General features: G+C 38.8%; 1 protein-coding gene across 8 annotated transcripts in view; it reads right to left on the minus strand.

The window, feature by feature from the left end:
• Nucleotides 1-13126, minus strand: part of MEIS2 (Meis homeobox 2) — a 174255-nt gene that overhangs the window by 108726 nt on the left and 52403 nt on the right. For all 8 annotated transcript variants that reach the window (XM_065686595.1, XM_065686594.1, XM_065686589.1 and 5 more), the window contains one exon: nucleotides 12271-12416. In XM_065686595.1, coding sequence (XP_065542667.1) covers nucleotides 12271-12416 — 146 coding nt within the window. The remainder of the gene's footprint in view (nucleotides 1-12270; nucleotides 12417-13126) is intronic.

The following is a 13126-nucleotide window of genomic DNA, read 5'->3' on the forward strand; positions in this document are numbered from 1 at the left end:
AATACAACAAAAACTTAAACCTGAAGGAAGACAAATTTGGGAAGGTTTCCTTCTGAAAACAGCTCTAATATCAAGATATTTTTCAGCTTTTAATCATTAATAAGAAAACATTGAAATATGAGAAATGCTTCAGGCAACACTACTTTAGTGTAACTCCAGGAATGCAAGACGTTTCTCAGCAGTATTTCTTCAAATGTTTTTTCGGAATCTAGTTTTAAAAGTGCTAAGCAAAGGCACTTCCACAGATTGTTCTACAGTCTCAATGACTGGGTTTTGGGTGTTTTTTTTTTTTTGTTGTTGTTGAATTCCATTATTCCTGCAAGGCGTTTTGTTCCCCTTCAATAATTTCTCCTCTTGTCTGTTTGTAGCTTGTGCTTATTCACCAATTCAGTATGTGCATTCTGTGTCTATGGCTAAATCTTACATTTTTGGGATGGATGGGGAAAGTACTGGAAATAACAATACAGCTCTCATTTCTCTCATCTTTCAGCCTCTATTATACTTTTTGGGGAATAAGGCCCTGGTAGGCAGGCTCTCCAAACATCCTTCTATATCTTTTTTAGACTCTCACCAGACTGGCCTCAGGCTAGTTTCATAATCATCAAGAAAAAAAACCAGTCCTGATGTTCAGCATGAGATCATAACACGGTGATCTCACTCTGAACACTACCTTTCACTACAGCAGCTCGATTGACTTCTTTCCTTAGAACAGTTTGAATTTCCCACCAGCTCAGTTGTGTGATATTTGGCCTCTTTTAGGCAAGATTCTTTTTCACAGAGTGAGCCTACAGGGCACTGAGTAGAAAGCTCATGAGCCCTCCAAACCCTGTTTGAAAGAGTTTTCAGTCTCAGCAAGAAGTTTGCCACAAGAAGTGCTTGTTCAGGAGGCAGTAGAGCATGCTACAGCATTACCATGTTAGAGAGTGCAGTATCGTACATTTTCAGCTGGGACTTTGAGTAGGATTCAGATCCCAGAAGCTGAACTTGGGATAGTTTAACAGTTCTAAGGTTATGCTTCTTCATATCCATGCTGGCAAAACACCACAGTCCTGTTTGCTTGTAGACATTTTATTTTCCTGTTGCACATACAGTTTTGCAGTGATTTATAAAAGGATTTAATCTCCTTTGCAAGCATTACTGCTTTCTAAATGGACAGCTTTTGGGGCTGAGACTGGGGAAGAGAGAGAAAGAGGCAAGAGCCCCTTTTCTCTGAAATTTGCTTTCATCCAAGAGCATTGTGTGATAGAAGTTCAGGTTTCATAGAGTCAGGCCATCTAAGATTAATTATAGCAGCAAATTGTCTGCAAATGCCTAGGGTAGATATGCACTAAGTAGTGGGATTTTTCTGGTCTGAGAAGTGTTTGTTTGGCATTTAATGGACATCACACAACACACGCATACGAAGTAGGCCCTTTAAAACTGAAGTGTAAGTAGGTGTACAATGTGGAACAACATGGACTGTTTAGGGTTGTCCTAAAACTTTCATCCCACCTTCCACAGCGAGGTTCATACCAATTTAGGAAAAACCTCTCTTTCCTAAGAGGTGTTTGTTAGTTTATGCAGTAAAATGTTCATGTGGAAATGGAAGAAACAGAATTGAAAAGACACAGACCGAGTAACACAACTGTTGGATTAGTCTGCTGAACACTAGAGGAGGGTGGAAAGGAGAAGTTAATTAAATTATTTTACCCCCCTTTTTGTTGTTCACAATTAACCTTTTTTTCACAGATGTTTCCATTTCATTTCTGAAACAGGTCATCAGAATATCCCACTAGAGTCGAAATGAAAGCACCGTTTAAAAATATGGATTTTTGAAGAACCCTCAAATTAACTAAATTTCTTTGCTACTTAGGAGTGCTACAATTCCTATGCACCTATGCATTCCTATGTACCATTCATTTGCTGACTCTCGCAAACACACATCACTTTCATGACCACATAATGTTCCTCATTCTTGTTACTATCACACATGGTGACCTTTCTCACTATTCACATTCTATATTTTGGAATAGTCCATTTGTGGACGATCAAAACAGCTGTCAGCTGTCCACATGTGCTCCTCAGTACACAGGGAGCTTCCCAACGTGGATCAACATGGCTCAGTAGCGTTTGTGTCCCTTGCTTTTTTCTAGGTCTTCACCCTCCTGCTTCCCATTTCTTATTCAAGTGCAAGTGGGATGCACAAGTGGGAAGCACCTGGATGAATCAAAAGAGGCAGCAGAGGCTCAGGACTGTCTGGAAAGCTGCGAAAGCCCTATTGAACATCAGGAAACTCCCTAGGCTGTTGAGGAGGGAAATATCCACTAGTCACTCCTTGAAGTACAAAGATGCATTTGTTAATACTGTTGCACTACCCTCATTCTGACTCTTGCCCCTAGGCCAGAAGTTGGTGTCCAAGGTTCTTTCTGTTGCTGCTTTCTGGGAAAGATATTTGATGCCATTTGCATGCAATAATCACCACTTCAGGCCACTAGCAAGGAAAGGACCTAACAAACAAAAAAAATAACTCAAGCAGGAACCACTTGAGCTAAAGTAGCTTGCAACAATCAAATGCTGTCATCTTCAGTGCAAACCAGAAAGAGCATAACGCTCTTAATTTTACATTAAATGCTCCCTCATAAAAGGAAAAAGACCCTGGACTTTCAAAGCCTACAGAAGTTCAAGTATTTGTACAAGCATTGCATGTCTGTCATGCTAGTTCAGCAGCAGGATAAAACCACAACAGAAGTGCAATCCTCTGTAATTCAGCTGATGCTAAGTATAAGACACAGGTCTCACACAGAGTTTTTCATCTGTAAATAACAAAAGCACTCCTAAAAGCAGACACCATCATTATGCCATACTGTTTAAAGAGAGAAACTGAGGCATGGTGTTTTGCCATGGTCACAGCTAGAAACTGAACTGAAATCTCCCCACGCCTGCCAGAGCTCACTTGTGCTAAGGCATCCTGGGGACAATAGTGAGGGTTCAGCCACCAGAGAATGTGACAGATAGCTGAGCACTCAATAAACTTGTCTTTCTACCATAGAACAGGGGATCCTTGAAAGACTTGGTAAGTATAATCTGTGGATAAAATGTCTATCGTGTTTAACACATACTAAGACGCAAAACTCTGTCTCCCATTATGATTTCACTGCTTCATTTTGTCTAGCCTTTTTAAAGGGACCAGAGTTCCACTAGAATTAATGGAAGCAGGTCTGAGAATGGTGCACACTATTAGGTACTAATCTGTGAATTATCTGCAAATATTTGAACACAGAGAAATTAAACCTGCATTTTTTTATCCTACCTGGTAAAAAAGAGACTGCTTTTATAAAGATCTATATATGTTCACAGAATGTCAACTGAAAATGCAGATCACATTGTCTTTGGGGCTTTTTGAATTGACATAACAAGCTCCAAAGTAGTCTAGACTAGGCCATGATCTTACAAAAAATCTATTCCTTTTGTATACTTAGTATACATTAAGAAAGTGAATAGGAGCTTTACCATTGCCGTGTAGTTTAGTCAGATAGTATTTCCACAGTATATCCACACTAGAATATCAAGCTGCCACTTTGAAATGTACCTCAGACGAAATAAAAGCTTTATCCAGGTGATAGCCAAATTTCTATAGCATTAAGCAAATTAATATATGCAGATTTCTTTTTTAAACACTAAACTGTTTGCTGCTATTTACTTGATCACTGATTCAATGTGCTGAGACTGTAAGAGTATGACATGAGTTGTTAAACCTTTTATGGACATAAGCAGTAAACTCTATAAATAAAATACATGTTTTGAACTGCCATCACAAAAAAAGGTAAAACCAAGATTTAAAAAAATCTTTATGGCATTAAACAGTGAGTTGACAACCTATCATCCAGTATTAGACAAAACAACTGAAATTAGTGCTGGCAGATTTGGGGCTAGCAGTTAATAATAAAAATAGCAAATCTCAAAGCATAAAAACTGTATTGCCATTATGCTCTAAAGACAATAATAAATCTTTAAAGATGCCAATGATTGCTTTGGATACTAGAAATGACTGCTGTCAATCTATCTACTCTAAAGTATGTAATGCACAGTATTCTAAGTATCCTAACTCAAGGCAAACTCCACACCATAAGTAATATTGTCTGCCATAAACTACTTTTCATTAAGCAACAATAAGAATCCACATCTCCACTTCTTAACAGTTGTGGAACTGTTGGCAGAAATAAGGTTTTGGGTTTTTTCAGTATAACTTCAATTTTACAAAAAACTTCTTTGAAACCAATTACTCTGCTCATGGGTCTTGAAAGGAAGGTCTTGAATAAACATGTCCTGAGGCAAAACTGAGAGGCAGTATCACTTTGCACAAACAAGAGCAATTGCTTTTTCCCTAAAAATATATTTTATATATACATATACTCATGTACACACACTATAGAGAAAGGTAGGAGCTACAATTTTTCTAATGACAACTGTTTTAAATAGTGGAACTTGAAGATACTTGAAAAAATTCTCACCTCTATTTGAGTGATCTTGATTTTCAAAGACTGCAATGCACAACATGTATTAGTGCAATTTTTCAGAGAGTTTAACCGTTATTTATATTTGCATATGCTTTAGCTAAACCCCCTTTTACCCTGTGAGCCTCAAAGTCACAACTTTATATAAATGAATTATTGTCACTACTACTTCCTTGTTTCAATTCTTTTAAGGAATTCATTACTTGGACTTTGGTATTCTTTCTTCTTTTCTTTTCATTTATTTCCTATATTGACTCCACAAAGCTTTGTAATCTGACAATAACAACCAGAAAACACCAGTGGCTGATGCTATCTTTTGCAAGACCACATTCAGCCTGCTCAGCTGCGGCTTTTTAATCAAGCCTCAACTAAAATCAGGCACATGTTTCTCGTTACACTCTGTTCTCAGTAATTCCCTGCTTGAAAATGGCAGGTAAAATACCAAATTGGGAAGTAACATCTAGCCATGTTATCTGATGGCTTGGCAATGGCTGACCTCCTATGCCACATGAATGAAATTCACATTACTGCAGTACTGACACGTGTTGCCTGTTGATGAGGAGGAGGTAAAACCGGGCAGGGCGGTTAAAAAAAAAATAGAGAAAGGAGAGGTGAAGGTAGAGCATAACTAGCTAACATCAGACAGAGCAGTGTGAAAAACTGGTATAGCAGGCCTGGAAAAGGACATTAGGCAGGCTCAAGAGCCTAAGTCATCCTGGTAGAGCTGTGAAAGGACTATGCTGCAGCCTCTCAGCCTGCCAGGGATTTGAGGAGGGAAAGGGAAAGAAGGGGAAGGGAAAACCAGAGGGGAAGGGTGTTGTGTTTCATTTGTTCGTCCTATGCAGGATTCACAATGTGGGGATTGTCTGGGGGGTGTGTGTACGCGTGTGTGTGTGAATTTCACCCTATATATAACTTGGAATCTTATTAGATAACAACTTGGTGACACTGCAAATCCAATATTTCTCAGAATGCTATTTTTGAAGCTGAAACACACAACATATTTTGATCTCCAAAGAAGTACAATAAAGATTCCCCCCTTCAAAATAAAATGAGAAGTCATAAAAACCCCCAACCCTGAATGCACATGTAATAATTTCCAGGCAGGCTTCCTGTGATTGTAGCCAATTATTTAAATTTCGGACTGTCTCTTTAATTTGAGGAGCAGGGAGAGAGGCGACAGATGGCAGACAGAATTGACTTATGTCCTCTATTCTTCTGCAGAAGAAGGGGGAGTGCAGAAAGTTTGATCGAGGCAGAAGCTACAGTATGTAGGCCTGGCTATAACTATCTAATAGGTCTTTTGACAGATCGGTTCAGAATATTTAGGTATTTTTCTCCCCCAGACAGGCTTTGTAGCAAACCCACGGTCCTAGAGGTTGCCATGGGTGACGAGAGAGCTGACATCCAGTCCCAACTACAAATAAGCACATGACAAATGGGCCCAGAGCCCTCCAACAGCCCTGAACCTTGATGACCCCCTAAAATACCCAGTCTTTCCATACCGATAACCCCCCCAAAAAAAAAAAAAAAAAAGCATTACTGAGTATATTTTTTAAACCTGAAAGCTTGCACTTAATTGGAAACACTTCCATATAACCAAAATGCTTAGGACAGCATGTACAAGTAAAAATAAATCACGCAGCATTGTTATTTAATGCACTGTGACATCATTTCCTGAAATTAAACAGAGATGACACAGATTCAGACAGTCCCTGCTAAGGTTCAGTTCAAACAATTCACAGATGTTTTCCCCCAGCCAGCAGAAAACAATGCAGGGCTTAAAGTACTCCTCGCCTGCTTTCCCTCTCCTTCTCTCCAGCCTTGTTGCTGGTACAAGGAGGTATGGCAGTTTTATAATACATGCTCCTGCAAAAATATTCCTTTTTTAATTTAATTACTCAGGCTGTTGTACTAAATAGATGGATCATTGTGTCACAAAAGCATCAATTTTTCAGAAGAAATAACAGATGTCTATGTAACAATGATTAGATTAACCACTCCTAGACAAAGCTAGCTTTTGAGGCCCACACACCCCATGACCCCGGGTTCCCTCTTCTGTAGGGGGTGGATGTAGAAATGTCAGATCTAATCTCAGATTCCATTTTTAAAACAAACAAAGCCCCACCCCCACCTCATTTCAGCTCTTTTAAGACTGTGGCGTTTAAAAGGTATATGAACATTTGGTCTGTTACTAAATTTCTGGGACTGATTTCATGGCCAAGGACTACGAGCACTTAGAGGATGAAACATTTCAGCCTGGGATCAGAAGTGGCATTTTGAGAAAGATTTCCAGTTTTATTCTGTCCAGTCTGGTGATGCCATACCACAGGCAGGCAGGATAAGAGGGGAATGCCTGTGACATTCGGCAGGGCTACACTACCACCAGCAACAACAACAAATGTGAACAGCAGCCACTAGCTCTTCTGGTGGGTGACAAGAGCAATTTTGGGGTACAAAGACACGCAGCTCTATCACCTTGAGGACCACAGGACCACAGGTCAGGGGAGTTTAACATTCAGATACTGATTTTTCTTTAGCAATAGGATGAAATCATTTAACCTCTACTCACAAAGTTTATCCAGCTGAAAAATGAGGGCAATATTATTTTTCAGGGCATGTTTCTAGCTGGACGGTGTTTGCACAGTCTGAAATGTCTATCCTACATCAGCGGGCAATTTGTTACCTGGCTGCAAATTCAGGACACAGTCACCCTGGCTAAAAAGCAGACCTGGAATAAAACTGTACCTTGGGCTCCTCCTATTCTCTGACTCCATGGTACAGTGAAGCAGAATGGCAGCCAGGTGAACCCACATGCAGGGTGTTTTACAGGAGAATTGAGGACATCGTCCATCTCCTCAGTGTACCCTGGGAGTGTCTAGCACATTACAATGCAGTCCAACATATGTGTTAAAATTGTCTTCACATTCCTGTGTCTTCTTCGTCTCCCAGCTGCCTTTCCACCATTTTAACTGGACAAAGGTCTGTTGTATTTTTGGGGTTGGTTTTTTGGTTTGGTTTTTTAAAGTACGGCAAAACCAACAATGTGAAGAACACTTTTCCTAGAGGCCGACTCTGAGGAAAGCTGGTCTACTCTTTGGTATGAAAGTAAGCTGTTCAGTGTGGACCGCAATAGCAAGCAATGTTCCTAACCCTCCTTTAGATTTCATTCCTAAAATCATGATATGGGAGGAGATATTTGTGAAGGTTGGATGGTTACAACTGTTTTGAAAGCTTGCTCCAAGATTGACTTTGGTTGATGACATTCATCTCTAGAATCAAATCTAACGAATAAATAAAATAGCAGCACTGTATAAAAGGCTTGGTAAGCCATTCATCAAAATATGAGAGAACCATTATATTCTCAGATACACCCACATAAATACAGCAGGAAAAAAGTATTATCTGTTTCAGTAAGACTATTCATATCATTCAATCTGGACACCTGAATATGACAAGTTAAGAAAATTAATTCAGGTAAGTACAGAAGCTGTGGCAGATTAATTTTAACACTTCCCAGTAGAATTTACTCTAGCCTGACACCAAAGCAGATCAACCCAAAATCTACAAGGGACTATGTAAAAAGCAAGATTTCAGCCAGAAGATTGTGGAGATCGGGTGAAGATGACACTGTTCAAACAAATGTTAGGAGACAGAATTTCAGCTAGCAAATAAAGCAAAAACCCAGCTCAACTCCACTGACTTCAGGGGAGCAACCTCAGTCATCATCAGTTAGGAATCTGGCACTGTCATAAAAAAGGTTTAGTTTGCAGGCTACCTTTGGTATATCTGGTACCTTTCATTAAGATATAGATCTTCTTACATACTGTAACAAAAGAAACAACAAAAATAGAATTTCAACAAATGGCATGACTCCAGGTAAATGTCAAAGAATAAACATGTCTCTGTTCTACTAGCTCTGTAAAAGAAGGGGGGAAAATATTGACTGTAGCAAAAGAGTAGTCCTTGATACACTATGCTACAGAAAACAACGAACTACCAGTGGTACAAGTCCATAGAGCGGTATAATTGCTTCCTTTATAACTTTGTTCTTTTCTGATTATGTACATACATTTTAAAGGTCCTCCATCCTTCAAAAGGACATGGGAGGAGGGGGTGGGGCTGCTGTGTATAGTTGCTGGTAAGAAATCCTAATCTCAACATTGGTGTAAGCTCGAGGTGTCTATACATTTGAGCACTTCCTGTTTTCACTTTGTGATCAAATATGTTCTTTGCAGGGCAAATAGGGGAGCACTTGAGGGAGGAAAGCAGAGATGTCTGAGAGGCTAATTGAGTGTACTAAGGACTCCTTGGCATAGAGGAAAAGGAGTATTCCAAAGCTATGAATAAACTCTCGGCTTGGGTCAGATTTCTTGCTGTTTCTTTTCTTTAACCACCTTTGAACTCAAATAAAAACAGCCTTAATGTCAGGTTTACCTTTCTGATGTCGTAATCTTTATGTACTATTGAAAAGCTTATACTACCAGACTAGGATTTCCTCTACTTTCTTAAACACTGGATATTATCCAGAAAAAGCATACACATTTCCAACCAATTCATCCTCAGATCTTTCATCTTCTGGTACCGTTGTAATTCCAAATGTAAGACAGAGTTCAGTAAGCAAATGAGAACACGTGAGAAGCTCCTACTCCTTGCATTTAATTTCCAACAATAAAAACATGTATGTGTATCCTATTTCAAATATAATTAAAGTTACTGCAAAATGGAAGCTGTGATAGGGGTTAGAAATTGTTTTGAAGGACACAGCCTGTCAGATATATTCATTCTACATCAGAGTTCGAGTGCCTGTCTCTTCAAAAAAAAAAAACACTTAGGCAATTCAATTTTTAACATTGGCTACCTTAGCAGTTTGCAAACTGATTGAATAAGGGAAAAAAGTAGCATTTTATTTAAAATCATAAATAAATACAGTTAGTCAGAACTAAGTTACTCTCTTTGAATTTGACAGTCTAAAGGAATTTCAAGTTTAATCCGTGCCATAAGAGATGGACTGCCACTGCCTTTCCTTCCAGGGACACCAGAGGTTAATGATTTTTGTCATATTGAAACTAACAGCTAACAATTGCTACAGTTGGTCTTTAGTATTTTATTTGTCCTTTTGAGGTATTCAGAATAGGTGACAATGGCTTGCAGTTGAGAACATATGTAGAGAGACCCCTGTGGCTTATGGAAAAGTTGCTCCGTGCTGGTTGGGTGTTTGAAAAAAAAATACAGCCAGAGCTCTTTTATGTTCCTCCCCTTAATGAATGCATGAATGTCAAAATGTACCAATGGGCCATTCAGGGGGCAAAGCCTAAGCAGCTCCTTCTTTAAGAACACATCCTGAGATGTAAAATACATTTGCTTAACAAATTAAAATAATGAGATAATTCAATTAGTTTCTTTAAAAAAAAAAAAAAAAAAGAGAGAGAAAGAAAAAAGGGTACATCAGGGGATTATTGTAATACAAGAACAGGTCATACAGCACAAAAGAGGAACAAACCAATCTGAAATAAGGTTAGAGTAGTAATGAAGGAATGTACATTGAATCATGGACTGCCATTGTAAAGATATTTACTTGAAACAATAAAATTGTACATCACAGATTCCCCCGTTCTGGCTCAGACAGCATTGCTCTTTGAATGGACAAGCTAATTTGAGAAAAAATGCAAGATCTTTAAAAGAAAGGAGTTCTCTTCCTCCCTGCATGTGTTTATGGCAAGAATCTCTCTGAATTTACATTGCACTGGTCAGGGGTCTCCATTATCAGTTTGCAGGTCTGAGAATTACAGCACAGTAAATCTTTCAACACCTGCAAACTCATTAAAGCTTGGACGGTAAAAGGTTTGGGGCTTTTTGTGTTCATTTAATTTGATTTTTTGTGAGACCATCCTCACCAGTGATGGCAAATTTCCTCAATTCATGCAGGATGAAGAGGGTCAAGAGAGAGAGGGTGGAATCAAGTAAAAGGGATTTCAAAAAACCAGGAGGACTTTCCTCAAGAGAAGTGAGAGGCAGTTGGCTGTTAGTACGTGTCGAATGCTTTCAATAAGCACATGAGAAAGGAAGGCAGGGAGAGAAAAACAAGGTATCACAAATTTCATGAGAGGAAATGGAATTAGCACAGAGACATGTACAAAACAAACCGGTTTATCTGTGGCCCTTTTTGCTGTCTGCCTGTACTACTCCACCAAAGATATCCTACAGCTAAATGAAAAACCCTCCACTCACACTCACTCGACTTCCAAATTAAAAACATTTTACAGGTTAGTAAATCTCCAGCTGAGGTGATGTAGCAAAGAACAGCTGTGAAGTAATTTTGATAATGATGAGAATAATAAGCACATGGCAAGGTTCAGGGCTTTGCTGTTGCAGCTTCAGTGCTTCTGAATAGATAAAAGTGATTAAATACTCCTGATTATCCCTGACCAATATGTAATGGATTTACAGCCCTTTCAATTAGTCAGTATTTGCTTAGGACTCATTATTTTGTCTTTGGTTAAGTAATCAGCCCAGAGACTCATGTTCTGTCTAATTCCTCTGAGCCAAGTGGGTACAGGGCACCTGACCTTTGAAATGGCCATAGCTGGGAGGCAGGAATAACCACTACTCCAGCAGAGACACTGGCTATTTCAGCTAATCCTGACCCCACAGGCCAGATCAATGCACCTTAGTTTGCTACTAATGTCCTTACATCAAAATGATGGTTTAGAAATGTGGATCTATTGCTCCCCCCTTTAGCTGTGCTGCTAGCAGAGCAGTTCGATAGTCCCTATCATAAATAAATCGGGTACCTTGCCCTGAAATCATTACACTGTAACCAACATCAGCTACTGTGGAAATTTATAAAACTTTGGTAGAAGAAGGGGTAGTTAATAACAGTTAGCATTTTAAGCCTTTGCAAGTGAGAAACAATTTTACAGTGAGAGGAAGAAGAAAATCAATCGATAATTTTACCAGTTTCCATTATTTCCCACATGAAGTAAACTACAAAGAGTGCTACTGGGTGGAACAGTGTTTTGATGCCTAAGTGAAGCTATAATAGTCAACGGAACACCAACACATAATCCCAAATGCAAGTGGGATGACAAAGATAGCCCACAGAAAGCATTGCTTTTTCACATATTTAATCTCTCTCCCCCAAATGTGAATATGGCTAGTTTTTTTACATAATGGACTTACAGAGAAGCTAAAAAGGTGTTTATTGTATCTGTTATGCAACAGGAGAATTAAGGAACATGTAAGCCTTCTGTATTTCTCACAAAAAGTAACAATGACAAGTTTGCAAGTTGCTATGTTGGCTTCTCTAACATTCACAGTGTATTTCAGCACACAACGACTGGGGCTCTGTCTTCCACCAGATACATGTGAAGATTTTGCAGGCAGAGGCCAGCAATAAAGAATAAGGAAGGCAGAGTTTTATAAATGCTAAAGGAGAAACCCTCTTTTTTGTCCTTAGAAACGTTTTTAATAGTTCAAAGCAAAAAATGGTTACTTTATATGTAAGTGGTGTTCCATGCTAAGGCTTTGTACTATCCCTCTTTCTCTCTATAGGCATGTATGTGTGTAGATAAACATATATATTTATAGGATTTCTTTCAGATTTGTCATGATTCCAAGAGCCAAGAAAAAAAAGAAAAGAAAAAAAAATTAAGCAGCAATAATTGAGCCTTAATAATGGTCCAAAAATTATGGGGACAACTGATTTCTAATAACGATGAATAAACCTCATTAGGCACATGAATAGAAATCTATTTTGATTTTGGGCACCACTTACTGTGAGATGCTGGAAAAGCCATGCTCTCATGATATTTGTTGCTACTTTGGGGAAAATGCCTCTTTTCTTCTGACGCTTTTTGTCCTTGTCTGGGTCATCATCATCCCCTGTACCAGGTGAGGCTACGCTGTTGTCTAAACCGTCTCCTACAACAAAGGGAAAAACAGGAAGGAGACGGTTTAATGAACAAAATATAGAAGCCAAAAAGTATTATTAATTACCAAGACACTACTACAGTCTTATTTTGATCTGCTAGATCAGACACATACAGTTTCTCATTATATACAAGTGCTGATACATATAAGTAAAAATTAGAAACCATGTCTCTCCAAATACTAATTTTGTGTTTCACACATGCATATATAATTAATTCAATTAAATTGTGTGCTTGACATAGTGCAATAGCTCTTTGTCAATTATGGGATTCAATGTGGAAAAACCTGCCACAAGAAAACCCATTCACTGTAAATGCATCCCTACAACCATTCTGAATACGTACTATAAGTAATCAAGTTAAATGTTCTGTAGTTTATATATTTGAGGCCCTCTGCAGAGGTGGCAGTAACCATGTCACCGTTCAGTGCACATAACACACTGTCAGATGAACCCCTCCCCATAACCATCACCTCCCAACACATACATACACACACACAAACACGTACACCTAGTATGACCCTGCATACAGCATTTGCATGACATGAAAACTTCGACATCTCTGCATCAGTGATTATTATCATTGAAAAAAAAAAAAGTAAAAAAAAAGATGCACATCAAGGTAGAGCTCTCACTTAATCAGAACTTTCCATCAACATCTTTCTCTTCTGTGCTTTTCCCTGGCATTAATTGTGCATTAGCA

The sequence above is a fragment of the Lathamus discolor genome, chromosome 6 (genome assembly GCF_037157495.1).
Source record: "Lathamus discolor isolate bLatDis1 chromosome 6, bLatDis1.hap1, whole genome shotgun sequence".
NCBI lineage: Eukaryota > Metazoa > Chordata > Aves > Psittaciformes > Psittacidae > Lathamus > Lathamus discolor.